Source organism: Colius striatus, chromosome 1 (genome assembly GCF_028858725.1).
Source record: "Colius striatus isolate bColStr4 chromosome 1, bColStr4.1.hap1, whole genome shotgun sequence".
Classification (NCBI taxonomy): Eukaryota; Metazoa; Chordata; class Aves; order Coliiformes; family Coliidae; genus Colius; species Colius striatus.
The window spans coordinates 98,499,477-98,526,464 of record NC_084759.1 but is presented as its reverse complement, the minus strand read 5'-3'; the positions used below and the strand labels follow the sequence as shown (position 1 = coordinate 98,526,464).

Genomic DNA, 26,988 nt, shown 5'->3' with positions numbered 1-26,988 from the left:
CTACAGATTTAGAGGTTCATGGGGTTTCTGTGGAAGCTTTTTGGATACAATACACACATAGTTCCTTCTTTGTGTATCATTATCAGTGTTTGTATGTTCTCAGCACTCAATGTAGCTTGGCCAAGGACATGTGTACTTAACACTGAAGAACCCTACTGAGGTGCCTCAGTCACTTAAGCCCACTATGCTCACCATCAGTAAATAACTTATTCACACTTCTGAAATCAAACTGAAATACTGCATTTATTAAGTTACAACTGGTGCTATGTTCAGCAGCTCCATGGATGTACGCTGCTATTTGGTGTACGAGCTGCAGAGATCATTTTGGAGTCTCCTCAAAATTGGGCTCTGAAGGAAGAAGGAGAGGGAGAGAAAAGTCATATTAGTCTCTATTCCAACCTCTTCATCTGCTATTCAAAGAAAACTAAAAGTTAAAGGTGGCAAGCTAAAGCAAGCTCTCACAGATTGCAGTCTACACCAGTATTTACTTTGTTTCAGCATAGGATTGGATGTGGGTAGTGATAAAAAATAAACTACACTGGAGACAGGTCTTTTCCATCTTGGAGAAGTTATGCATAAGGTTTAACCTTACTAAATGTTCTGCCAAAACAGCTTTTAGCAACACCAAGGGTAGGAGAAGGCAGATAAACTGAAATTGTAAACTAGAACGTTACTGGACTCACTACCACTCTTTCCAACATAGCTCTGATGTAAGAGCAGGTAAACAAGCTTTTTTTCCTCTTGATTACAGTTTTAGAGCTGATTAACAGATATTCTCCACATACAAACACTGAGGAAAGAGTTTTTGATGTCAGAGGTGCAAACTCAGAACGGTTATGGCTTTTTACAGGTGGGTTATTAATGCCTGTTCTCCTTGCTACTCAGAGTCTTGAGAAGTAAGGCTCAACTGCCAGTGATCTATTTTCACCCATCTACTCACTGAGTTTTGAAAGCTTGTTGAAATTAGATTAAGGGTGGGCAACAGTGGTAAAAGACCACAGTCTCCCTCCACATTCTTTTGGTCCTGTGGTCACATGAATTATTTCATTAAGAAAGAAATCCTAAACTTTAATATGTCTTGTTTCACATATTAGAACTGAATATAAAGAAACCACATCTCTAAATCTGGGAAATGGAAAAAAACAAAACCCAAACCCCACTACAGACATTACTTTATAGATATTCTATTTTGCATCAGTAACAATCTGATGCCACATTCTTCCTTAATCCAACTGAAATCCCACCAAAACATTTTTAGGTGTTGTTCCTAGTCTAAACTAGACTTTAGAATGCCCAGTTAGTCTGGTCAGAATTACAAGTCACTGACTATGGTGGCTTGACCTTGGCTGGCTGCCAGATGCCCAAAGTGCCTCATTCTTTCTCACTCTTTCCACCACTCCCTCCCTCCCTCCACAAGACAGGTTTGAGGACAGAGACAGCATTTTTCACCCTTTAAAAAATATATTGTTACAGAGTCACCACCAGAATAGCTGAGTGGCTCAGCTGCATCCTGCACTGGGTCTATTTTGGAGCTCGCTCTGAGGTGTGAAGACCCCCTGGCCTCTCCTGGTAAGAGGCCACCCCTGCAGCCTCCCGCTACCAAAGCCTTGCCTTGTAAACCAGTGGCACATTCAAAAGATGCTGAATCCCAGATACCAGCTGCTTACAGCTCATGAAAAAGGCAGCTTACTCCTCTCAAAACCTGACTTCAGATAAAACTGCTTGTGAGTGACAAAGACTTTTAGCTGCACTTAACCAAACAAAAGAAACAAATTATAGAAATGAGCCTGTCAGTAAAAAAATATTGTTGCTTTTACGCCCTAAGGCAGACAAAGTCTGTGGGATGTGTTCCTGATCAGCCAATCCTCACAATCCTCACACTTTGTCATTATCAATCTGGATAATATGAAATTGTGCTAACACAAAATTACAGCAGTTAAAGAGCAGCTGTATTCAAATAACTGAAGAAAATTCATTCACAAAGTGATTGTAAGTAACCAAAGTTCATTTTCTGAAATAATTTTCTGGCTTTAAAATTATAGTCTTGATAACCTCTTTGAGAGGTCACATAATATAGGCCCTGGACTATTTTTATTTATTTTGGGCCTGTTTCTTTAGGGCCTGTGAAGGGCATCTAAGATAGATAGCCTGATCTCACTGCAGATCTTGTTAAGCATCAGTATTAAGAAGTCCACAGCTCTGCTGGAAAAGACCAAATAATAAAAAAAAAATTAAAAACCAGAGAAGTCAGATGGAATCAGATGTGAACTCTGCAAAAGTAAGGAGATTCACTGAAGGCATCTTAAGCAAAATTAACAGTCCAGATAAAAACTAAATAGGAATTAAGAAAACCAGTCAGTGAACATGTCCTTACTTGCAATTAGCAATTCAGTAAGATTGTTAAAACTCACCCTCAAATTTAAATTCTGGAAACTTGGTTAGATCTCCCTCACCATACGCCCGTTGAAGTCTAGCAAGGGACTCATTCATGTCTTTCTGAAACTCGGGGCCTGCATCAACAGGCCCTCCAGCTTGCCTAAAACAAAATCATCAAAAGTTCCGATTAACAGCTCAGTTCTGAAAAGTCATGTGGAAATTCTACATTTTCATGGCCACTTACAAATTAAAAACCTTTTGGACAACCAACTAAAACAAATAATTTAAAAACATTTCCAAAAAAGACACACCTTAGGGCCTACTTACCTTACACATAAACAATATTCTTGGGTGAAGTTCAGGCTTTCTACTACCAATGATGAAAATCCAAGCTAAAGAGGTAGCCTTATGATACACAAAACTACATTGAGTATCCAGGCTTTCAGGGCTCTTAGTTTCACTTGTTCTAGGTGTGATTTCCTAATAAAATTGCGATTTATACGTCTGCTACTGCCTGAGCAGATGTTTTGAATACTAAACAAGCAAAAAAAAAAAAAAAACCCACCCCAAGAAACAGGGTTTGCATTCATATAGATTCAACCAGGAATTTCTTGGGATAAAAATATAAAATAATTAAAATAGTCACTCTTTAGACTACTTAATGCTCAGTTCTACCAACACAGGTAACACGCTTGGGAAAGCCACCAAAAATATACCTCCATACAAAAGCCTCTTTGTACGTGTGCAAATACACATCTTCCTCCAGTAGAACTAAGAAGTAGCTTATTTCTTCCCCAGGAATAAATTAGACAGAAGTACTATAGTTTTAAGTAGTTCATTCAGATGTTACAAGAATCTAAAATTCCATTTGAACGAATTGCTTATTAACTTTAGATGTTTACTATATCTGCCTCATAGTTCTGTAAATTCTCAGTTGCTTTTGGAGGCTATTTCCATTCAGCTTCTGGAAACAAGACAAAAACAGCTGTTTTCCCCAGATGGAAAAAGAAGGGGATTAAGGGCTTTTTTTTTCTTTCTATTTAGAGAGCACACGGAGAAGTAAAAGTTAACATACTGGTATGTTCACATCCTCTGTAAATAAACTTAATTGAGTGCCTTAACCCCTAAGAAAAATAACATCACTTTTGGGTTGGTTTTTTTTGTAAGGGGCTAAAAATGGGACATTTTCTGTCACATATGCAACAACAAGCATTCCTACTTTGCAAGAGTGCAAACCTTAAGTATTTAGCGGCCAAACTACAAAGCTAACATATTTTAGTATTTGTCAACATTTTCCCTCCTTTTGTCTTCATTTATTTTCCTTTACTTACTTGCTCTTTGTGGTGTACTCTCTGATCTTGTCTACGAAGAGCTTCTGAACTGGATCAAGCTCTTTTGCCTTATTAAAGACAACGGCAGAGAATCCTATGTTTCTGCGCAACTGAATGGAAATAGCAGAGCGCAAAATGGAAGAAAGTCGCAGAATCTGATGCATATTCATGATGACAGTAGTGGTTGAGCTAAAAAAATAATAAATCAGCCAGAACACACAGAATTAGTTAGCTCTTCCTGCAATGTATATGCATTAAGAAGCTAAATAAACCAGATTTAGTCCGGAGATAGGGCTTAAACCAGAAAGAATGTTTAAACCGGTGTGCAATCTGGGGTAAAGACTCGGGCAGACGCTGAACCCAGAGTGCACGGTGGCACCGCGGCTGCTGTGGCACGGCCTGTTCAATGAGGCGGCTGCTCACACCTTTGCTCGCACCGCCACCGGGACAAACGGAGAACTCCAGCTTTTGCCTTGTTACCAGAAAAAATAACAATTTTAAACCAGCCAAAGCCAGTGGCGGCCGGTCCTCCCTCCCTCGCTTTTTCACGCCTCTAGCCGCTGTCCCCGTTTCGACCTCCCCCGCCCCGGGCAACCTCCTGCGGGCCGGCGGGGCCATGTAGCACAAAGGCCCGGATGCACCAACAGCAAACAGGAGTCGCACAGGCTACACATCGCCCGCACCCACCGGGGCCACTGCCAGAAGGTGCAGGGCACAGCTGGCCACCCGCACCCGTTCCAGTCACCTTGGGAGAGTCGCCGCCACCGCCGTCCCGATCCGCCCTGCCCCGCCTCCCCGCGCAAGGCACGCCGGGAATCGCACCGGCCGCGCGCTCCGGTACTACCACAGCGCTAAGCCCCGCGGCCGCGCACACGGAGGTCCCGGGGCGGCGGCACCCGCGTCCCTCGCGTCCCTCGCGTCCGCCCGGTCCGACGCAGCCGCCCACCGTGGCGAGAGGGCAGCACGGACGCCTCGCCACCCGCCGGTGGCGCCGGAAGCGGGCCATACGCTTCCGGGCGAAGAGGAGCGACGGGGAGTGCCAGGCGCCGCCTCGGGGGCTGCCGGGAGCTGTAGTTCCGTCGGGCGCGCGGGGGGGTGTCGGTGTGGGCGCGCCCTCCCCGCCCGGGCCCGCGCTCGGCCGCGCCGCCCAATCCCCAGCGCGCGACGGTGCCCTCAGGGCGGCGGTGGCGGCGGGACGAGCGAGAGCTGCGGGACCGCGGCGGTGGGAGCTGCTGTGCGGCCGCTCCGCTCGGGGCCGGCGCGGCGGACGGCTGGACGGACGGCGGCGGGTGAGTGTGGCGCGGCCCGGAGGCCCGGCCCGTGTTTTGTTTCCGTTTCTCCCCGGCACCGCGAGTCTCATTTCCGTTTCGGGTTCAAACAACGATGAGGCGCCGCGAGGAGGAGGAGGAGGAGGGAGGGGGGAAGCGGGAGGCTGGCGGAACCGGGTCTCCTGTGGGGAGGAGCGGCCTCGCCCGGCCGCGGGTCCGCACCGGCCGCCGGCCTGGCTGAGCCGCCGCCTGCCCGCCCGTGGGAGGGCCTGTGGCGGCGGCCCCGCAGCCGGAGGAGCGGCCCTATCCCCAGGATCCTCGGCGCCTCCGGGCCAGGTCGGCGGCCGCCGGCTGCGGCGGAACGCAGGGAAGGGCCCCTCGAGCAGCGCGGCGGACGCCCGAGGCGGGAGGAAGGTTAATCCTCCCGCCGCAGGTCCTGCCGTGGCGGCGGAGGGCCGGTCGGGCAGCCCGGGCCGAGGTCCACGAGTTCTCTCCAGGGCGTAAAAACTCTATCGGTGAAAAATCACTTTGGAGGAAAACTTAAGAGGGAATTCAGCATCTTGCATAGTTTGCGTCCTGGTGTTCGGCCAGGTACGTGCTGCACAGCCACTTTTCCCGGTTGGGATTTGTTCGCCAACTTCTGGCTGTTGATAAGAGAGGAGAACACTTGAAACTGGGCATGGCCCCACGCCCTTTAGTGGTCCACTGTCTGTTGTCTTAGATCCCAGCAGGCTGGTAACTTGAAAAAAAAAGGTGAAGGGTAGAGTGTCTTGTTCATTTACCAAATTAAAATGGTAAGAGGGGTGGGTAGTACCAAACTTTCCATGAACAACTGAAACACCAGAGCATCTTGGGAGCACAAATACCTTCAGAGATGGGGCTTATCAGTTGATAATGGGCTCCAGTAATTGCCCCTACTTCACAGTTACCTGGTAGAATAAAACCCACTAATTCTAGTAGTAGAGCTTGTGCCCAGATTGTAGCGGGCTTATTACTTGCTTGATTTCTTGTGTCCCAAGAGAAAAAAAAAAAGTCTGAAGGGAACAATGGGACTTCTCCCTTGTCTGCAAAGGCCAAACTGGAAAAGATGCTGGAGTAGCACTGGGCTGTTGTGCGGGGAGAAAAAAAGGCTCCTATGACAAGTGTCTTCTTTTACATTAGTGGAGCTCTCTGTCAGGCATTATGGTAAGATTCTGTCTTGTATAACAGGTAAGTCTTCGGGCTTTTTAGGTTGAAGGAAAAATACTGCTCCAGTAGGCAATACCTTCCACAAACCAAGCACAGTTTTAAGATGTTCCTTCAAACAAATGTTTGAGTTCCCTAGTTTCTCAGTAACCTTCAGGGAAGACTGAAGAAGCTGAGTCCCATCTGAACCTATGTACACATTCAACTCTGTCATCCTGCAGCAACAAATTTTGCTAGACTTTCTGTGAAATGTTTATATCATCAGGACTCTATTCTAGCATAGGAAAGACTGAATAATTTTCCCCATTAGGTTTCTCTGAGCTATTGATGACTTTACATACTTTCATGATGTCGCTCTTCCTTGTTCCACCTGTCATCTGCTTTTCTAGCACCTGTGCTCAATGGAACCATCTTCCTTCCTCTTTCTGTACCTGCTGCCTGTGCTCCCCTCTCCTGCCTTGCTAGGGTAACCAGAAATGTAGTAGAGCTTGCCACGTGCAACTGTAAATTGCCTTTGAAGACTGAGTTGAACAGTTCCTACTCCAGCTGCCAATTTGGAGTCCAATCCATAGGGACTTCCAAATGTCTTATCTACTTTTCACAAAGTTGCTATGGTATTACAATATTTACTCACTGTGCATGACTTTGCATTTACCAATATTGAATATTTTCTGCCAGAAATCACTTGAGATGGTAGGATTTTTCTTCAGTTTGACATGATTTTCTCAACAAATACCTTATGAATATATCAAAGAGCAGAAATTATAGCTTCAACCCCTTTTGTGACATTACTGGTAAAGTCACACACAGACACACACGACTTATTTTTCTTGTTCAGGGTTTTTTGTCTGATTGCTGATATAGGAAAGAATTTTCTCTCCTTTTTTATGATACCAGTTAGCTTTGGGAGTTTTCAGTAAAGGACTTTGCTCAAACCTTAAGTTTGAAAAACCTGTTAAGAATCAACCAGATCACTTGTAACCACACAGATATCGGTTCTTTCAGACAGTTATTTAGGATGCCTACAGTCTTTAGAAGTGGTGTTGCATTCTTCCCCATTTATCATGAAAATAAATATACAAGAAGAAGTGGTTTGGGAACTGGTCTCTCAGAGCTCTGTTCAGGGGACACTACCACATGTCCTGGCAGTCAGGGGATTTTCATGGTTCCAGGTATGTGAGCAGAACAGATTCTAGTTTTGCTTCTAGTGGTGAGATATTAATGAGGTGCTGTTCACTTCCTGTCTAGTCCTGATACCTTCTTACAGATTGGTATCATGTGAAGTCCTTGGTTTCTACAAAACTCTTTTTATGTGCTCACGAGGTTCAACAAGGACAAGTGCAGAGCCCTGCATCTGGGAAGGAACAACCCCCTGTACCAGTACAGGCTGGGGGTCAAACTGCTGAAGAGCAGCTCTGCAGAGAGAGACCTGGGAGTCCTGATTGATAATAAGCTAAATGTGAGCCAGCAATGTGCCCTCGTGGCCAAGAAGGCCAATGGCATCCTGGGATGCATCAAGAGTGTGGCCAGCAGGTCAAGGGAGGTTCTTCTCCCCCTCTACTCTGCCCTGGTGAGGCCTCATCTGGAGTCCTGTGTCCAGTTGTGGGCTCCTCAGCTCAAGAGGGACAGGGAAGTGCTGGAGAGAGTCCAGCGCAGGGCCACCAAGATGATCAAGGGACTGGAACATCTTTCATATGAGGAAAGGCTGCGGGAACTGGGACGGTTTAGCCTGCAGAAGAGGAGATGGAGGTGAGATCTTATTAACATTTATAAATATCTAAAGGGTGAGTGTCAGGTGGTTGGGACATCCCTTTTTTCTGTAGTAGCTAGCAACAGGACAAGGGGTAATGGGATGAAACTGGAACACAAAAAGTTCCACTTAAACATAAGAAAAAACTATTTTGCTGTGAGGGTGAGGGAGCAGTGGCACAGGCTGCCCAGAGGGGTTGTGGAGTCTCCTTCCTTGGAGGTCTTCAAGACCCACCTGGACATGTTCCTATGCGGCCTTATCTAGGTGAACCTGCTTCTGCAGGGGAGTTGGACTAGACAGTCTCTAAAGGTCCCTTCCAACCCCTACCATTCTATGATTCTATGATAGCTTTTGAAGGAGTCAATGAAAACTTAAAATTTCTTTAAACTTTTTATGTAACAACCATACAACTTAGTTGATTACTGTTCCTTTTGATAAAGTTTAATAGGATCCCTTATTAACTTGTCATTAATAAATTCTTTTATCAACAGTTGAGTTTCGGATAGAGGAGTCCCTAGGAAAGAATGATTTCAGCATGGAAACTTTGCTAATCTCTGCTATTGTGCATGCCTAAATAGTAATATGTTTCACTTTTTCTTCTGTGATGTTTTTCTCCTCTTTAGTCCTTTCTACTCATTTTCCTATGAGTTAATGGTGTTATTTCTCATAAAATATTCATTTGGCTTGGCCCAATTCTTTATCACTGGTATTTCATACTTACGATGCATGGGACAGTTCATTTAACATGATAATACTATATGCAATCTGTGACTTTGCAAACCAAATGCTGCAATTCTTTCTTTCCTCCTTACCTTCTGACAGACTCCAGTATTCTACAGGGTGCAAAAATCTGCAGTAAGAATATTGTCACAGAATAGCTTTCCTTTTAATTACTAACATACTGCATTATTTTGGGATTTAGCAAGATGCACTCGTTATGCACATGTCATTGAGCAATCACCCGTGAGAAGGATGGTTGGAAAGATGAGACAATCAATAAGCACTTTATTGTTGAGTTTATTTACCTGTGAGGAAATCATAGATCTTCCGTTGGTCTTCCTGTTGCAGCCTTTTAAGTAAAATGATGTTAAAATTAATAAGCATCAACTTTCAGCCTTTCTAGGAAGGCAATATGTAGTTGAATCTAGTCAGCAAAACAGGTGTAACTTTGAAAGACTTCTCAGTTTTTAGCCAGCCCCTACAAGCTGAGGCTGGCCCATAACAAAAATGTGCAGTAAATTTGGATGCCTCTAAAAAAATCATGCTTTCGTCTGTGTGCTAACGTCCGTTTATAGATCTGGATTTTCCCCCTAGAGCATTTGTTTGAGAAACAGGTATTGCCATCTGTTTTGTGAAATCTATATTAGCTTTTGGCTTTGTTTTTTTTAGGTGAATTCTTATCTTTAAAAAAAACATACTGGTATTTACTTAAAAAAAATGTTTGATAGAAACAATCCATCATGTAGTTTGTCGGTCTGTGACTTACAAAAATACTCTTTTCTGTTCATAGCTCTGTTCTTAAGACATTTTAGCCATGACTAAGAGAGAAGCAGAGGAGCTGATAGAAATCGAAATTGATGGAACTGAGAAGCAGGAATGCACTGAAGAAAGGTATGTATGCCTTTACCTTTGGGGATCCTTAGGCTGTAATTCATTTATTTATTTGCTTTCCTTAGTTGGCTTCAGGTTTATGGCTGTGTGCACTAATTCTATTTATTCAGATTTATTACTAGGTTTTGTGTAATGCTTCGTAACCAAGGCTATGGTTATGAAATAAGTAATTTTAAAGTTACTTAGAAGTAACTTAAAATAAAGAACTTCAAACTGGCAGAAGTAACTGGCTGAATATGATCTCCATAATCCTGCTGTTGATTGTTTCCACAGCTTTTCAACTTTCTTGCTGGGTATGAAGTTCTTAGCTTGTCCTTCCTTCATTTTTTTTCTGTTTCTTAGCTAATTAAATGGTAGTTTTCTTGAAGTGGAACTGTAGCAACTGTAGGAAACCACTATAATGCTATCATATTCTTGAATCTTAATTGCTTAAATCCCAAACCATTTTGTTTCTCTCATAGTAGTTATCTTCCTCTACTTTCATGTCTGTAGGAATATGTCTGCATTTAGATACTACAAACACTTTCAGCTTTGTTTTATCCTTCTCTAATTGAGATGAACCTTTCTGTTTCTCCAGTCCGTATGTTTTGTATCTATTGACTACATTGTTGTTAGGGCCATTGGAACTGTAGGCACCAAAGCAAGATATTCTTTGACTTAATTATCTCAACTTGTTGGGTTTTTTTTTTTTTTTTTCTTCCTAATGCTTCCTCTTGTTTTTTTACAACTCTTTTTGAAAGCAGAGAGGCAGTTGATGTGTTGGATAGTCTTAGCTGAGACTGGTAGGTGACCTGCTCTTTAGGAAACTGCTTTGGAGAACTGACTCAAACCCAGTTATTGGCTGATTTATTATTAAATAATTTATTATTATAGATTATGTATTTATTATGCTGAGCTCCTCGTACATTTTGACTACTTAGAAACTGTCTATGTCTGCATACTTTCAGATTTTCTCCTGTATAAATGTAGAGAGACCGACTGTCTGAGATTGTTAAGACATGAGCCCCATACATTGATGTTTCTGAATGCCTACACCAATACTGTCATCATTTTAATGCAGGACAACCATGACGTGACTAATGTTTCCTTCAAGGCTACATGTTGCTGTAGCTCCTTTTAGATGTCTCTTGTATGCATTAATCTTGTCTTTTCATCTGTCAGCACAAGGATAAAGACAATTAGTCTATATTAAAGTAGATTTAATTTTCCCCCATCAAGTTTCTGTGTTTCGTGTTTTTAAACTTTATTTTACATGTAGTTTAAGCAAGGCTGATAGAATTAGTTTACATGGAAGTTAGTAATGTAGAATATGCTAATGGTGACTTAATCTCTTGAAAATGGTGATCTGAAAACAATCTTGGTATTTAACCTAGCTTTTTAATGGTGATAGGGTAAAAGCTGCACAACTCTAAAATCAATCGAACCAAGTTTAGTAATTAATTCTCTACTCAAGCTAAGAAGTGTTTTTGTGTGATATCAAGATTTCAGAGTCAGTATTACCTTATATGTAGTTTTAACTTTTTTTTGAAGCTTTGCTACACGTGTACCGTTTTAACATGCAGATAATATTTTTGTATATTAATTTGGTATTTAAGCATTGTTGAGCAAACCTACACCACAGCAGAATTTGTGAGTCAAGCTATTGACATCAATGAACCAATTGGAAATCTTAAGAAGTTGTTGGAACCCAGACTGCAGTGTTCCTTGGATGCACATGAAATCTGTCTACAAGATATTCAGGTAAACTGAAAGACTACAAAAGATTTCACCTCTTAATGGGGAAGCATTTTACATACTTTGTCTATTTCTTCCATTGTTTATGGAATTCATGCTTCATTTGGTGAATGAGATCAAAGTACTTTCAAGATTCCTGGGGTGAGGGTAAGAAACAAAAAAATTACCACTTTACAAGTGAAAGAAGAATGAGGGCAACAATACACTCTTTTCTGGGGCAACCCACATGATCTGTTGGTGCCTGAACTTCTGTGAGTCTAACATTGTTTTGAATCTGAATGACGCTAAAAGGTTTTTATACTAATCAGGTGCATAGATATCAAAACATAACTGAAGGAATCCTCCACCTCCCTTATTTTTGCAGGCGCCACCATGTGTTAGACATTATAACTGTTTCTCATTGTGCTTTAAAGACAAGCATTTTTATGAAGATGGTAAAACTGGGAAAAGGAACTATAGGTACTTTTCACAAAGTGAAGGTAGTTCCAGGTATTGGGTTTTTTGTTAGGCTAAAAAATGTCTCTAAGTGAAACTACCTTAAACAGACCAGAGTGGAACGTTTCAAATTCCATTTGAATTCTTTGTCGTGTTCTGTGTCTACATAGTACTAGAAATATTTCCACACTTCTTCAGAAAATGTGCTGCAGACACTAAGTGTTTCTGGTGTTTAAAGGAGAGTAAGTTTCTTGTAACTGTGAGACTAATACTTTTTTTTTTGCATTTGTCAAGCTGGACCCAGACCGAAGCCTTTTTGATCAAGGAGTGAAAACAGATGGAACAGTGCAACTCAGTGTGCAAGTAATATCTAGACAAGGTAAGCAGTTATGTCTGTCTATTGAACGGAGGCTTTTACTATTTTTAGTTTGTAAAGGAACAATTCCTAAGTGTAATGAAACATTGATTTAGATTGAAGAAGCAGTTTGACTAATGTCCTTTCTCTGGCTGTGGTTAATACTAGACATTTCAAGGAAAAAAAGCCACGTTGTCTGTAAGTCAGTCTTAACCCTAGTACATTCTCTAGCTTCAGACAATTAGCAGTGAAGGGGCTTGTACTGGCAACACCTGCATATGTGTTGCTAGCTTATGTACTTGAATTTTTGTACTTTTTGTACCAGTTTTTACTTCTGGAGTCTGTGATATTGTTGCATTATGTTCCATAAATTACGTGCTGTCTAGGGAATACTGGAAAAAAGAAGAGGTGTGAAAGAGATGCAGACAAATCCAATGAATTAATGTTAGTCTAGCCTTGCAGTAGGATAGGTGACAGACTGTTACTTCACAACATTTTTACACAGAGACTTATCACTTTGATCTCTATGTTTGCAATATGGATAAAGCAGTAGATTCACAGTTCTTTTGACATGTAGTTTTTTGACAGCGAATTATTTTGTTGAGCAATAGTGAACTATTCTTCTCTAGAAGCTTTTTTTCTTTACTTTCTTTTTTGAAGATCAAAACCAGAATCTTAACCAGTAGCATTTCTATCTACCTGTGCTATGCATGTTGATATTAGGTGGCCTAGATAAAACATTTACTCTCTAAAGTAAGTTTTTCCTTCCTGTTCACTTCTAATCAACCACTTATTGATTGTCTACATCTATTTTCACTTCCTTAATTTCATAGTGTTGTGTATTGTACTTAACAGTCTTTGTAGCGTTTCCTGTCTGAAAAAGAGTTGCTTTGTTCTTACTGGTACTACAGGTTAGTACTCCATTTGTTTTGCATTAAAAACTGTGAACCGATTGTGGTTTTACCTTTCAAGACTGTCACTTACAGACCCTACGTCTAACATTGAGTTTTAATGTAGATTATCTGGGATGGACACAAAGTGATTGCTTATGGCACAAGGTACCGAAGTTAGTCTGGCCATGTGATGTTCTGTGAATCCTACTGTAAAGTGCTCAACACTCATCAAGGTTTCCCAAGTTGTAATAAAATGAAATTTAATGATATTTTAATGTGCAAATATGTTTGATAAACATCTTGAAAAATGTGGTTGTTAGTTGTGGTTATAAGAGAAATGATATGTCACAAAAATGGAGAGATTTTTTTTCTGTTTAGCATACTATAATGACAAGAAAAATCTTCTCTACAATGTCAGAAATTTGGTGAAGTGCTAGTTGGACAAAACGCCCTCTCAGAAGAGGACAGAGAAGGTGATGATAAAAAGCATTAGTAGCATTAGTGAACGTGTTCTTTATTGCTACAGAATAGATACAGACATATATTCCGACCGTGGTATAGTAGCTTAAATGACAGATCTAAAACCAAAATGTGAATAGCTGAAGAAGCTTAAAACATGAAGAAATTTCAACTTTTCTTTTTACTTTTCATTAAACACATTGCCTTTTGTAGAGTACTGAAAGAAAATATCTGTAGACCCCAAAGATATCAGGGAAATACTGTAAAGGCTGAAAGAAATGCCTCTTGGCTGCAGCAAAGATGCTTGTTCTGGTGGAGGTTTTTTGTTTACTTTCTTTCTTTATTTGAGTATCTTTCTTAGAAACCAAAATATGTGTTCTTTTTGCGCACATGATGAACATTCTGTTCAAGGTATTTGAAATGGATCACCTAAATAGGAGACTGTAATACTGAGAAGGGAAAGAGAGACAGCTTTGTGATCACCTTGCTAAAATATATACAGTATTAAAGAATATGTCATTCTAATTTAGGACACTTGCAGAATTTTGGTGATGCTTTTGTGAAATGCTTCTTTCCTAAGTATGGTAACACCTAATAATCAGAAAGCTTTAAAACCAACATTTTTGTCATATTTGCATTGCTATCTTTATATTTGTTCTTTCTGTACCTAGGGATAGAGCCCAAGTTAAACATCCTTGAAATTGTGAAGCCTGTGGAAACTGTGGAAGTAGTGATTGATCCAGATGCTCATCATGCAGAGGCTGAAGCACATCTTGTTGAGGAAGCTCAAGTGATAACTTTGGATGGAACAAAACATATTACAACAATTTCAGATGAAACATCTGAGCAAGTGACACGATGGGCTGCAGCATTGGAAGGCTACCGAAAGGAGCAGGAGCGTCTTGGGATACCCTACGGTAATAACACACGGCTCTCTGTGTGTGTGTGCACGTGCATGTGTTTGGGTAGTGGCTGGGTTTTCTTGTTTGGAGGATTGGTGTTTTCCATAAATGATAATTAGTTTTGGTTATATAATTGAAGTGCTCCAGTACCTCAGAGAAGGCTTCCTGTGGTATGGGTAAGTACAGGGCAAATATTTGTGTAAGAAAAAGACTGAAGAGAAGTACAGTCAATGTTTGTAGTAGTTGAATTAAAATAATGCTTTTAGTTCCATAACCTTCTTGCCATTGCAGTTTTTAGAAAGCAGTTTTATTCGTTCTCCTCTCCTTAAAAATGTGTGTGTTAGTGATAAAGCTTTTTATGTGTGTCTGAGTTTGAACTGGACTCAGTACTTGGTGGGGGTTGCCTCTAAAGACAGTGAAGCAAGTTGTTCATAGGTTGTAGGATGCTGAGTGTGGTGTTTAAATTAGATTTTGCTTGGAAAGCCATACTTCAACATACCGGAAAAAGATGATTCAGAACTAAATGTAAGTATCCTAGTAGATCATCACATCTTTTGAATTAATGTTACTTAGCAGTTTCCCACAAGCGCACACTGCTGGCTCATGGGATCCCCAGGTCCCTTTCCCCTACAGTACTCTCCAAGAGTTCATTCCCCAATCTGTACTGGTACATGGGGTTGTTATTTCCCAGATGCAACACTCTACACTTGCCCTTGTTGAATTTCATATTTCTCCCCACCAAACTCTCCAGCCCATCCAGGTCTCATTGAATAGCAGCACAGCCATGTACTCTTGAGGCATATTCAGCACACAAAGCTGTAGTATCTAAGCAGACTGCAAAACTGGAATGTATTTGTAAAGTGAGATATTTGGTAGTGTTAAGAAATCCAGTGCAGTCACAGGTCTTTGCAGGAGATGTAGCTTGCCAATACTTTGAATGTATTTTTGATAACTAAAGCAATGTTTTCCCAAAGGATTACATTGCCTGGTTTTAGCTAGCAGCAGTGAAAATGGCATCATGTTACTGTCCTTTGGTAAGCAAAATGGAATTTTTAATTGTTGAAACAAAAACTTGTCAAAGTGACATCTGTTTGGGATATAGCAATTGAGAAGTACATAAATTGTTCCGCTCCTGGTTTTTGCCCTTGAGACAGTGGAAGTAAATATCAGTGCCTTAGTTTGTGTTTCCAGTTTGTACTCATTGACATGTTTTAATATATTGCATATGACATTAACGGTTTTGAAGATGATGCTTAGATTTACTCATCCTCTTTCTAGCTTGTTCACACTAGTACTGCTTTTAAAAAGAATCCCCTAAATAAAATTTTTCAAAAGATCTTCAGAAAAGGTCTTAGCAAGAAATGAGCTCTGGGTTATGCTTGCTTTCTGCTGTGGGTCATCGTTGGTGTTGGTTACAGTAAAGACTGTCTCTGTGTCCTCAGTGAGGAGGAACTGTGCAGTAGATGATGATGTGCCTTTTTGTCCATGTTTTTTCCCAGACCCAGTGCAGTGGTCAACAGACCAGGTGCTCCACTGGGTGGTGTGGGTGATGAAGGAGTTCAGCATGACTGACATAGACCTCAATGGTCTCAGCATGCCTGGGCGGGAGCTCTGCAGCCTCAGTCAAGAAGACTTTTTCCAGCGCGTCCCACGGGGAGAGATCCTCTGGAGCCATTTGGAGCTGCTTCGAAAGTGTATGGCAGATTTTTCTGTACCTGATTGTAGTTACTCCCTCTCCCCACTCCTTTTTTTTTTTTTTTTGGGGGGGGGGGTGCATTTCTTCAAAGATGAAACCGATTGTGAGCAGCTGAGTTTTGTCTGTTTAATAATGTCAGTAAAAAATGAGGGCTTCAGTGCAGGATAGCAGGGGATATTAGTGAGAATCCCTGCTGTTATGAAACATGTCTGCAGCCTAACACTGTTGCCCATCTTTTATCTAACTTTGTAACTAATAGGGAGGAAATAGTGACTGATGATCACTCGTTTGTTTTAATAAAGATTTTTAGTTTGTGCATCTCCTGAATTTGACAGTTTTGTAATTAAATATTGATTGTGAGTTATTTAACGTACACCTCTCTGTCATGTAGAAGTGAAGATTATTATGCATAGCCAATGAAGTCCTTAGATTTGTACACAACACAACCTATAAGTGTTGCATTGTAGGTGTATAATACAATTGTGTGTATGTGCAGTTCAGGTTTACCATGCTTGTCTGTAACTGGCAGACTAAAAACTATTTCCATCTTTACATGATATACCTAAAGGATTTAGGGGATGGACAATGCATGAGAAACCTTGAAATTAACCCTTTACATCCCTATTTCTAAAGACTGAACGACAGACATTGAATGTGTCTGTGCTTGCAAGACCAGGAGCTATGCACGTCTCTTGCAAACAGAAAGTTTTGCAAGAGAATTGCAATTAATCTGCAAATATAAAAGTTTTTGATCTTCAGGTGACTTGAAATTTGTGGTTTAAAAGAAAGCTTTTTTTTCCTTCCTGTTTTGCAGATGTGTTGGCTAGCCAAGAACACTCTGGAGAAATAGCAACTGTGACTATTGATCAGCGTAAGTACTTCTGCCAGCAGTTAATTCACATAATTAACTGTTTGCAGGTTTAGCACTGTACTTTGCTTCAGTGCTAGAATAGTATAACACTTAGAAAATCACTGGAGATAGTAGTTTTCCGTGGTAAGTGGAGGAAAATGTATTTAAAACTTAAAAGCAAAATGCTGGCTTTCTCGATACTTTGTTATTGGCTGGAAGGTGGTGTATGACCTGAACTACTAACCTTTTTAACTTTCGTTGTGGGTGGTAGGTTTTTCAGTCTCTAGAAGTAAGCTGTCTGGGGTACATATATGAGGTCTTGAGTTCTGCTTTTTTAGGTTATGTATTGCATTAGTGAATAGATATATTAAAATGTTATGATTTCAAAAGAAAGCATTCCCAAAAACTGAAAAGAGGTGTAGAAGAGAGGACTTGCTTAGAGACCTATACTAGAAAAAATACCTTAAAGTAACTTCCCAGTTATTTGAAACTCATTCTTGCAGCTGAAGCAGTGTCATCAATTATTAAAATGATTCCGTTTGCAGAAGACTTGTAAGCAGCTTATATGTTAAACGAATAGACTGTGTTAGTAAATCTTGGGTTTGTTTCTAGTTAAAGCCATCTATAGTAGGGCAATTTGCATCCTCTTGTGCCATTACAATAGAAGAGTATTTAGTTGCCATTTGAATAGCAGGTAAGGAGAATTGTACAGCAACTGCCAAGGAAAATGCATTATGATGGATTATAGGAGACTAGCATGAAGATGAAAACAAAGACATGAGAGTGTTGGGGTTTTTTTAATGGAGACACGTAATACACATGATAGTAAACTAAAGCTGATGTTTTATCTGTAATGTGGCATCTCTCTAAGGGTCTAAAACCAGAGTTTCTACTGTAAGAAGTAAAAAGGGTTTAAATTATTCCTAGCAATGTGACTTACACAGTGTGTCTTTTCAGCAAAGCAAAAAACTAGCTCCTACATGTTATGCTAATATGGGTAATAAATTATATATGCCTATTTCTGTGCCAGCAATCTATAATTGATGTTCTGCAATATTCTCTGCTTTACAGCTGTGCAGATTATTCCAGCATCTGTACAGCCTGCCACCCCAACCACCATTAAAGTAATAAACAGCAGTGCAAAAGCAGCTAAAGTACAGAGAGCTCCAAGGATCTCTGGGGAAGACAGAAGCTCCCCCGGGAACAGAACAGGTATCGTCTCCATCGTTTCTAAATACAAATGCAGTGAAGGCTTACTCGTTAATTTGAATTACAGATTTGTGGAACACATCTTTGTCACTCCGAATGCAAGGTTTATATAAGTCCTTGTGGTGCAGAAGGGACTGTAGCTACAAAATATAGTGGAAGCACGTGCAGACCTGGCAGGTTGGTTGGCTCCTGCAGGCACCTTGTTAACATGGTGCCACAGCTTTCGAGTCCTACAGTAAATGAAATGCATAAAATTGTTTCTCTTCCTATAGCTGAACAGTCTGTCATTTCAAATCACTACACTGCATTTATTGAAGCTTTTCACTCCTTTCCATTTTCCATTTACAGAAAGAGGAGAAAATAAACTGTATGTTGTAGCAGTCTAACCTAGCTACTACTTGCTCCACTTGTTTCCCTCCTGCTCCCCACCCCAACCCCCAAATTTGGTGACTTTGAATTTCTTGTTTTGTTAAATGCATACACCTTCTGGAATACTGCACACTAAATCTGCAGTTTCTTTTTGGAATTACTGCCATTAGTACATGCTTTTTGATTATTAATAACTTGTCTCAATTTCTTCATCTTTTTTTTTCTTGCTTTGTGAATTTTTCTCTTAAATCATTTTCTCTCCTTTCCGTTGAATTTTTATTTACTTAAAACTCTCTATAAAAGTCTATTTTGATGTCATGCAGGATTCTTAGGCCAAAATTTTATCACGTGATATCAGTGAGGAATACGCTGTTTCTCCCTTTAGACATAAGGTCTGCTATCTGTATCTCAATGAGAATTAGAAGAAAGTAATTAAGTGCTGGTGTTCCTTGTATTCTATGTTAGTCTGCTCTAATATGTTGGTTGAAAATTTTTAGCTATGAGAGGAAGATAAAAGGACTAACTGAAATGTAATTTATTGTTCCTGTTTCAACAGGAAACAATGGCCAGATCCAGTTGTGGCAGTTTTTATTAGAACTTCTCACTGACAAAGATGCTCGGGACTGTATTTCTTGGGTCGGTGATGAAGGAGAGTTTAAATTGAATCAACCCGAACTGGTTGCACAAAAATGGGGACAGCGCAAAAACAAACCCACAATGAACTATGAGAAACTCAGTCGGGCTTTGAGGTAAGAAATTTTAAGACCTGATCATATGTGAAGTCATTTGCTTCTGCTTGGCTACTTTATTTTTAACTATCATAATGCAAGACTTGCAGCTTTTCTTTTAGTGAAGGAGTAAACACATTCTCTGGAGCTACTTCTTCCGATCAGCCCTAGTACTAGTCTCATGGGCAAGGTATTTATTGGGATTTTTTTTCTGGATTTTCTTTTCTTTTTTAAAGAAGCTAGTACAATAACTTCTTGAACATTTGGAAAAATGTTTTCTTTTTTACAGATTATTGATCAGTGATGTGTTAATTTGGGTAGCTTGCTTTTGGAAATACATTTCTTCTTAACGTATCTTCAGCATTTACTTTTTCAGTGGTGTGCTAAATAATGTTAATTATTGGTGAAAGATGCAGAAATATATGAATATTCTGAGTTACTGCTTTTTTTTATATTTTACTGTTTGATTGTGTTCCTCTTGCTCTAGTTATGGTTTAAAGCAGTAAGTACTTTTCTATACTTACATAATGGCTAGAATGTAACAAAACTTTTTCAGAATTCAAATGGAAGTGTTTCAGGCTGTTTTCATTCCGTTATGATTTTGTAGTTTGTAGATTGGTAAAAGGGACTTGTGTTATTGAATTGTAGGTGATGTGGTTGAGGAGAGGCAAAAATGCAAGTACCTGAATTTTAGACTCTCTTCCCCCTGGTTATTTCGACCTCTGGAATCCTTTGAGAATTCATTCATTTATTCTCTGAAATCATTAAGACTGAACTTTTAATTTCTTATGTTTATATAGTTACAGCTATTTCTCTTGAATAGTTTTCAAGAAAGTTATTTATTGCCTAAGCCCACAAATTATTTAAGCGATTTTAAGATATTAAGTACAGCAAGTTGCAACTTCTGGATGTTTCTGAGCCACAGATCATTGAAAGCAAGGAAAAGCATCATTATATGCTTACTCTACTTTCCTGCTTTCCCTTGGACATCTGCTTTTGGTCTACTGGCATCCACATCTTGTTCTAGATAGATCTTTTTGTCTGGTCTTGTATTGCTGTTCTTGCATTATTTGGATATTAAATTAGAATGTTACTTTTTTCATAGGATCACAGAATCTCTTAGGTAGGAAGGGCCTCAGGAGGTCTCTAGTCCAACCTGCTTCAAAGCAGGGCCTTTCCAGTAGAGCTGCTCCCCAACTTGTATTGTTGCAATACCAGATTTCTGGCCTGGTTTTGTGAATCTCTCCATTTTTGTCCTAAAGGTAGATGTGAAAAACTTCTGGAAGATCAAAATATTGTAAATGATGCTAATGTTTTTGGGGTTTTGTCAACAAACTCCACAGAAGATCTCAAAGGCAGCAGAAGAACTCGAAAATAATGTTCTTATCGCTGGGATGTTAAACAGTTGTCTTCACAGTAGTTTGCATAAATTACTCTTAGAGAAGTTTTGTATTTTAGTCACAGAATTACAAAAATCACACCACTCAAAATATTGCCATTTTGGCAGCTGCATCAATACTGACATGTTTTCTGACACTTAAATGTCTGACGTGATATTGAATGTCTCTTTCTTCCCCCCATGGTAAACACTGTTGTCAAACGAAAGTTTTATTGAAATAGAAACAGTAATACGCTTTGTTCACTAATTGTCATGGTTTGACATGACAGCCTTTTCTGGTATGGGGGAAGGGGCTGCAAAGATGGCTCCTGCAAGAAGTTGCTCACAACTCTCCCCAGCTCAGAAAAGGCTCACTTCTGGGGCTGAGCCAATTAGACGCCTCCACGATCACTTTTTAAGAAGAAGCCGGAAGGGGAGATGTCTTCCTCCATCTTCTTTTCCTTCTTCTGCCCCTTCTTCTCTTCTTCTGGCTGGTGGTGGTGCAAGGAGTAGGAACAGTGAGAGAAACAACCATGCGGACTCCAAGGTCAGTGATGAAAGGGAGGAGGTGTGCTGGAGCAGAGACTCCCCTGCATTCTATGGAGAGAACTGGTGAAGCTGAGATTTATTTTCATTTCTTTAAAGACCCCACATCAGCGGGAGAGACTCATTTTGATAATGAGCCCGCATCAGGGGCAGAGACTCATTTTGCTAAAGCTGACCCCGGACCAGGGGCAGCGATTCACTTCATTAAAGGCCCCGAGCCAGGGACAGTGATTTTGGCCGGAGGAGGCCTTGTCCCGAAGGAGGGGCCCTTTATCACTATGGCCGGAGCAGGCCCTGTCCCGAGGAAGGGACCCAATATCCACAGCTGCAGCTGTGGGGAGGAACCCATGACAAAGCAGCTCATTAAACTTATGCCCAGAAGAGGCCTTGTCCCGAGAGAGGGACCTTGCAACTGCAGAAACTGCAACCGCGGTGAAGAATCCACGTCAGAGATATTCACCAAGGACTGTGTCCCGTGTGAGGGAACCTGTATCGGCAGAAGCCGCAGCTGCTGGGAACAACCCACACCAGAGAAGTTTGTTAAGGACTGTGTCCCGGGGGAGGAACCCCGTGTTGGAGCAGGGGAAGAATGCCAGGAGTCGTCCTCATCTGAGAAGACAGAAGCGGCAGAGCCCATCTGTGAGAGACTGACCACATCCCCCACTCCCTGCCCCCCTGAGCTGTTGCGGGGGGAGGAGGTAGAGATATCGGGAGCAGTGAGCTGGGCCCGGGAAGAAAGGAGGGATGGGGGAGGGAGATCTTAAAGTGCTGGTTGTAATTTTCTCATCATCCTACTCCCTTTTTGCTTTTATTCTGTTCTGTTTCTTGTAGAATAAACTTTCCTACTTTCCTCTCTAAGTCAAGTACTAGAGTCTGTTTTGCCCAGAACCATAATTGGCAGCGAGCCCTCCCTGCCCTTGTCTCAATCCACAACAATCTTGCTTATCTTTTTACTCCCATTTCACTGGATCCTCCGCCATCTTAACGAGGGTGGGGGTGAATGGGGGCATCGAGCGAGAAACTGTCGTGGTGCTGTTGTGCTAGCTGGGCCAAACCATGACACTAATACACTGAAATTAATGTGTCAATAGCTGATTGATACAGAAAATGATGTTGATGTTGTTTGGAAATGTGCCAGATCTTCATTCCAGCTCGAGGAAAATCAGGCAGTATTGCGACTTTGGAGCAGGGTGAAAAAGGGAAGAGCTGCTTTTTATTGCGTATACCTTGGTGAATCTTCAAAAATCAGCATCTGTTTAATTATCCAGTAGGGAAGCAAGTCTTCAAGAAAAATAGTTAATTTCTTGCCCACTTTTTCATTAGAGCTAGAAAACTAAAGTTAGTGTTTTTAATCGCCAGTGAATGCGAATCATCTTTGCTTTATAAGTACGTCACTCGGAGGACTGAATTTTAGTTGAGAAGTCTGGGATTTTTTGTGTGAATTTTGAGGAAATTTGTGTGAATTTTGAGGTTTGTTGGGCTGTTTTTGTTTGATTGGTGGACTTTTGGTTAAGTGGGGTTTGTTGTTGGGTTTGGGTTTTTGGTGGTTTGGATTGGGGTGGGGTTTTTTTGGTGTGAGATTTGTTGGGGTTTTTAGTTTTAGGGTTTTTTCTCAATTTATCACAAGCTTGTTAAGCTCATCAAGTCCAAGATGTATCTCAGCCACTTGGATTTTCTTAATGAGAAATATATTAATGCCCTCAGTGAGACAAGAACAGCAACAAATTGTAAAATTCTAACTTCTGTTCTATTGGTCTTACCTGAAGACTCACAATGTTTCTGGAGCAGTGGGGCATGCAGACTTTCTGTTTTCTCTACTGCATTTCTGTTCAGTCTGAAAACTCTTTTGTGACACAATGTAAGAAGTACTTGTAGTTAGACAAATCGCTTTTAGCTGTAGCTAAAGGCAAAGGATGTAGTTTTATCAGCATGTGAACTATACAAAAAAAAAAGAAGAAACAAAAACCAAAACATGCTTTTATAGTTTCACTTCCATCTTTGAAAGTAATAGGGAGAGAATGGGCTGCTTTAATATCATAGAAGGCACAATGCTAATTTTCAGACTGTTTCCAACATGGATTTCTGCCTTAGAAAATCAAAGACGAGAGTAAAGAAAGCAGAAAACAATAATGAGTCAGGAGATGACCTTTTATATTAAAGTGAAGCACGATATAAAACTTAGTACATGCCTCCCTCCTGCCCCCCAAGCTATTTTTAAACTGCTCAACCTTCATTTCTGAACTGGTGCTTCCTATAGCTGATAAAGTGATTACTGTGTTTTCCTACATCTTAATGTATCGAGGTGCAATGACAACTTTCAACCATCTTCCCTTGGTAAATGAAACTATATGAGAATCATAAGATTCATATTTTGACCTCCAAGTGACCTTAAGTAAATGGCTGAAGTGTAGAAAAGTTACTGATGTTGAAAGTTGACATTGATTATTTCTTTTTCCCTTTTTACAGGTATTACTATGATGGAGACATGATCTGCAAAGTGCAAGGCAAGAGGTTTGTGTACAAATTTGTCTGCGACTTGAAAACTCTCATTGGATACAGCGCAGCAGAGTTGAATCGTTTGGTCACAGAATGTGAGCAGAAAAAACTAGCCAAGATGCAGCTCCATGGCATCGCACAGCCAGTTACAGCAGTGGCACTAGCCACAGCATCCCTGCAAACAGAGAAAGATAATTAAGCACTAGGACTTGAAGGTGGGAGTCTGAGGCCTTTCCTACATAACCAGAGCAGTTGCTGCTCTTAACCTTTATCAGAATTGGAAACTTCTGTTATTTCTTGACAGTACAATATAGTGCATGATTTTCTACAAAGAACTGGGACTCGCTTAAATTTGGATCTTTTAAGAGCATATATTTCCATATATGTTAAGGGATCACCTAAACTTCTGCAACTTGGAGTCAGGGCCTCTGTGGTATGCAATCTGAGGTTAGTGAGAGAGGCTGAACCGGTCAGCACTCTGTGTCCACAGCTGTACAAAGTCATTTTTGCAGCGCTTTTAGGAATGCAGGCAGGCCAATCAGTTGTCTGAACTCAGCCCTCTCCCATCTTTTGTTCTCTGCTGAACTACCAAATGGCATTTGATACTTTCAAAGTTAAACGTGTTTGTTATTCTCATTTAATCAAGCAGAGCCACCAGGCACATTAAATGTTACAGAGCATCAGGTTCTTGAAACAGCTTCTGTGTTTATAAGCAAAGGAAACTAAGACTAGACCGAACTGAAGATCGGTGCCGACGAAGGAGATCCAGGTTTAGAGCTGACTTAGACGAAAAGCCAATTATGGGTATTTCATTGTTACATGTAGATGATATGCATATATGAGGGCAAGTACTTACCTGTTTTAAAAGGCATTGTTAACGCTAGCCATTTAGCAAAAAGCAAATATAAATTTCTTCCCCCACTACCACAAGAGCAGTTTGGTTTTTGGGGGGAGTGGGTTAATGCTCTGCTCTGCAAGGGGCTTATATCTGTGTGGTAGACAACCTTAGTAACTGAAGACTTTAAGTTATTCACAGTCAGTAGTCCCCATTTAAAAACAAAATGCAAGCTCAAAACAGTTCCACAGAAGTTTGGATTTCCAAATTATTGTACAGTCTAACATATATTAAAATACAAAGATGTGGAGTTTTTGTTTAAAATTATTTTCCTTATGAACTTCAAGCATTGTTCTGAAGTGAAGCTTCATAAGCCACATGTGTGCTCCAGAGCTGGGTGTAAATTGAAGTCTGGTTGATGAATTGGAACGTATCCTGAATTCTGGGCAATGGAGAATTACTTCATGCGAACTTACACATGCAGTAAGAAGTAGGCTGCAACTTTTGAGCTTCTGTTACTGATGCCTATTAGACTGTTTCTTTTGATGGCTGCAAATTGGTGCAGTTTTGGTTTTGCGTTTGCCTCTTCGTATTATTAAGGAGTATATTACATCACTGTGCATGTTTTCCAACTTTTTATAGGTGAAATCTCCCCTGGTAACCTTGAACAATTAAAACAGACAAGGGGAAAGCCTTTAATGCTGTGAGGGACTGAGCTACTCTTAAACCTTAAATCAAAAGTGCTTGTACAGTGAGCTTCTAAACATAAAATGCATTGATGCCAAGTAACAAGAGCACTGAACTGTTGCCCTCCTTCCAAAGAGGAACAGTCAGACTGGCAAGCAGTGGGCAGAGAACACAGAAGACGCATGTTTGTGTTAAAGATGCATCAAGGACAGAGCTTTTTTTTTTATAGGTGGATATTCACCTGCAGATATTTTTTGCTTAACTAGAAATGTTGCCTGTAGTTCTAGCCTACTTTTTTCATCATCACCACCACCGCAGCCATAATTTTTTTTTTCTTGCCAGAATCCTTCAGTAATTTAATGTTGTTTTTTCATTCTTGAGCTGTTAAAGCACTTCATCTACTGAGCGTGCTGGTTTCATTCTGGTTTTAAGAAAATCTTAAGCCTTTAGCAAAATGTGTAAGTGCATCTGTGATGAGCGGTCAACCATCACCCCACTTATTGCTGTTGCAGTAGGCTGGTTCCACCAGTTGGCTGGTGTTTGAAGTGGCTTAAGCAAATGGGTGCAGGTTTGTTGAGAATAGGATGAAGCTGATGGTTTGGTGGCAGCAGCTCTGTCTGTAACAGTGCTCAGTTACAGAACAGCAGTCCAATACAAGTCACTAGTTTTATTTAGCAGAGGTCGTGAGAGGCCTCTTTAGTTCAAATATAAAAGGGGAGAAGCTTAAAGGAAAAGCTTTCTAGATCAAACTGAACTATGGGAGGATAAACCAGCAGCAAATTGAAATGCAGTGTCAATACTTGGTGCCCTGGAATGTCCTTGTTTGGGGATAAGCCCTCTAGGGGAAGCTTCTGAAATCACACTTTCTTTGTAAATACATCCAATGGTTATTTGCAGCTTTTTAGTGGGTGTGATAGGCCTTTGGGTTCTTTGTTGTGGGATCATTTGCTTTTCCACCGTGTTCTCATCGTTAAAGAAGGAATCTTTCAAACCGTGTAAAATCAGTCACAGTCTCTGTACTCGAGGAAGAAATCTGTGACTAACTTGATGTCTTCAATAAAAGGAAAGTTGTAGAATATATTGTCAGAGGTTGTTGTGTTGCTGCCAGAAGATAAACACAGAAAAAATATTCCCAGGTTTTTTTTGTAAAACGGAAGGGGTTTTGCATACTTTTTACTCTTTAAATAAAGACACTTATACTCTGCTAATAAAAGTATTTCTTTTGTGTTTTGCATTTTTTGGTAATTTTACATGAAACAATTATTTTCTATTTTTACTCAGATAAAATATTTGTGCATAAAATGTGAATATAGTACAATAAAAATGTTATACAGCTGATGCCTGTTGGCTTCTTAATTTCAGAAAGCCATTTGCGATGTCACGCAGGTGCAGCCAGTTGAAAGATGGATATGTGCACTTTATTCTCGCTTCACTTAAGATCACGAGCTCGTTACAGGAAGAAGGCAGGCGGCCTTTTTTTCTGATGGTACATCTTTGGCTCAACATTTGGCGACCTGTTTCTGCTTTTTAACAGAAACTTGGTGCCCTTCGTTGCTGCAACAGCTTCCTTTAATGTCTTCATTTTTAAGTCTCAAAACAGTGCTTTGATAAAAATACTGAAGGCAACTGAGCAGTGAGTCAAAATGGAGCCTTGTAAAATAGTTAGCTTTGTGTTCTCGGGATTATTTAAATAGGAAAGGTTCATGTTGGTGTGTCACCTTTGGACTTTGTTTCATTCCTGCAAACTGTCCTGCTCAGTTCATGCGGCCCCTTAACTCAATTGTTAGCTCTGTCCTTGTTAAAAAGAAGTTAACGTGTCTCAACAGAAACATTCTCAGTGTACTTCTGAACTCTTCCATGTGGACTGCCAAATACAAAACTGAAATATTTTGCCA

At 40.6% G+C, this 26,988-nt stretch overlaps 2 protein-coding genes across 5 annotated transcripts; one reads left to right on the top strand and one right to left on the bottom strand.

The window, feature by feature from the left end:
* Positions 1-224: 224 nt before the first annotated feature.
* On the bottom strand, positions 225-4,732 carry ATP5PF (ATP synthase peripheral stalk subunit F6). Of its 3 annotated transcripts, none has more exons than XM_062002470.1 (4): positions 4,654-4,732; positions 3,708-3,896; positions 2,412-2,536; positions 225-348 (listed from the first exon to the last, which is right to left on the bottom strand). In XM_062002470.1, exons 2-4 carry the CDS (start codon positions 3,875-3,877, stop codon positions 320-322), a joined length of 324 nt encoding a protein of 107 aa, XP_061858454.1. In that variant the 5' UTR covers positions 3,878-3,896; positions 4,654-4,732; the 3' UTR covers positions 225-319. The 3 variants fall into 3 exon arrangements, with proteins under 3 accessions (XP_061858454.1, XP_061858446.1, XP_061858437.1); XM_062002462.1 differs by lacking the exon at positions 4,654-4,732 and adding an exon at positions 4,395-4,631; XM_062002453.1 differs by lacking the exon at positions 4,654-4,732 and adding an exon at positions 4,453-4,631.
* GABPA (GA binding protein transcription factor subunit alpha) lies at positions 4,570-26,309 on the top strand. Of its 2 annotated transcripts, none has more exons than XM_062002431.1 (10): positions 4,570-4,996; positions 9,421-9,521; positions 11,117-11,261; positions 11,985-12,069; positions 14,069-14,314; positions 15,799-15,993; positions 16,810-16,866; positions 17,917-18,057; positions 18,980-19,172; positions 23,542-26,309. In XM_062002431.1, exons 2-10 carry the CDS (start codon positions 9,445-9,447, stop codon positions 23,768-23,770), a joined length of 1,368 nt encoding a protein of 455 aa, XP_061858415.1. In that variant the 5' UTR covers positions 4,570-4,996; positions 9,421-9,444; the 3' UTR covers positions 23,771-26,309. The 2 variants fall into 2 exon arrangements, with proteins under 2 accessions (XP_061858415.1, XP_061858424.1); XM_062002440.1 differs by lacking the exon at positions 4,570-4,996 and adding an exon at positions 6,006-6,160.
* The last annotated feature ends 679 nt before the right edge of the window (positions 26,310-26,988 follow it).

Excerpts from the sequence above, each read along its gene's own strand:
- GABPA (XM_062002431.1), top strand. The coding sequence starts at position 9,445 with ATGACTAAGAGAGAAGCAGAGGAGCTGATAGAAATCGAAATTGATGGA. Across the intron at positions 15,994-16,809 it reads TTTGGAGCTGCTTCGAAAGT|ATGTGTTGGCTAGCCAAGAA; the intron begins GTATGGCAGATT and ends CCTGTTTTGCAG. Across the intron at positions 18,058-18,979 it reads CTCCCCCGGGAACAGAACAG|GAAACAATGGCCAGATCCAG; the intron begins GTATCGTCTCCA and ends CTGTTTCAACAG.
- ATP5PF (XM_062002470.1), bottom strand. The coding sequence starts at position 3,877 with ATGAATATGCATCAGATTCTGCGACTTTCTTCCATTTTGCGCTCTGCT. Across the intron at positions 2,537-3,707 it reads GAGTACACCACAAAGAGCAA|GCAAGCTGGAGGGCCTGTTG; the intron begins GTAAGTAAAGGA and ends ATTTTGTTTTAG. Across the intron at positions 349-2,411 it reads TCCAGAATTTAAATTTGAGG|AGCCCAATTTTGAGGAGACT; the intron begins GTGAGTTTTAAC and ends TTCTTCCTTCAG.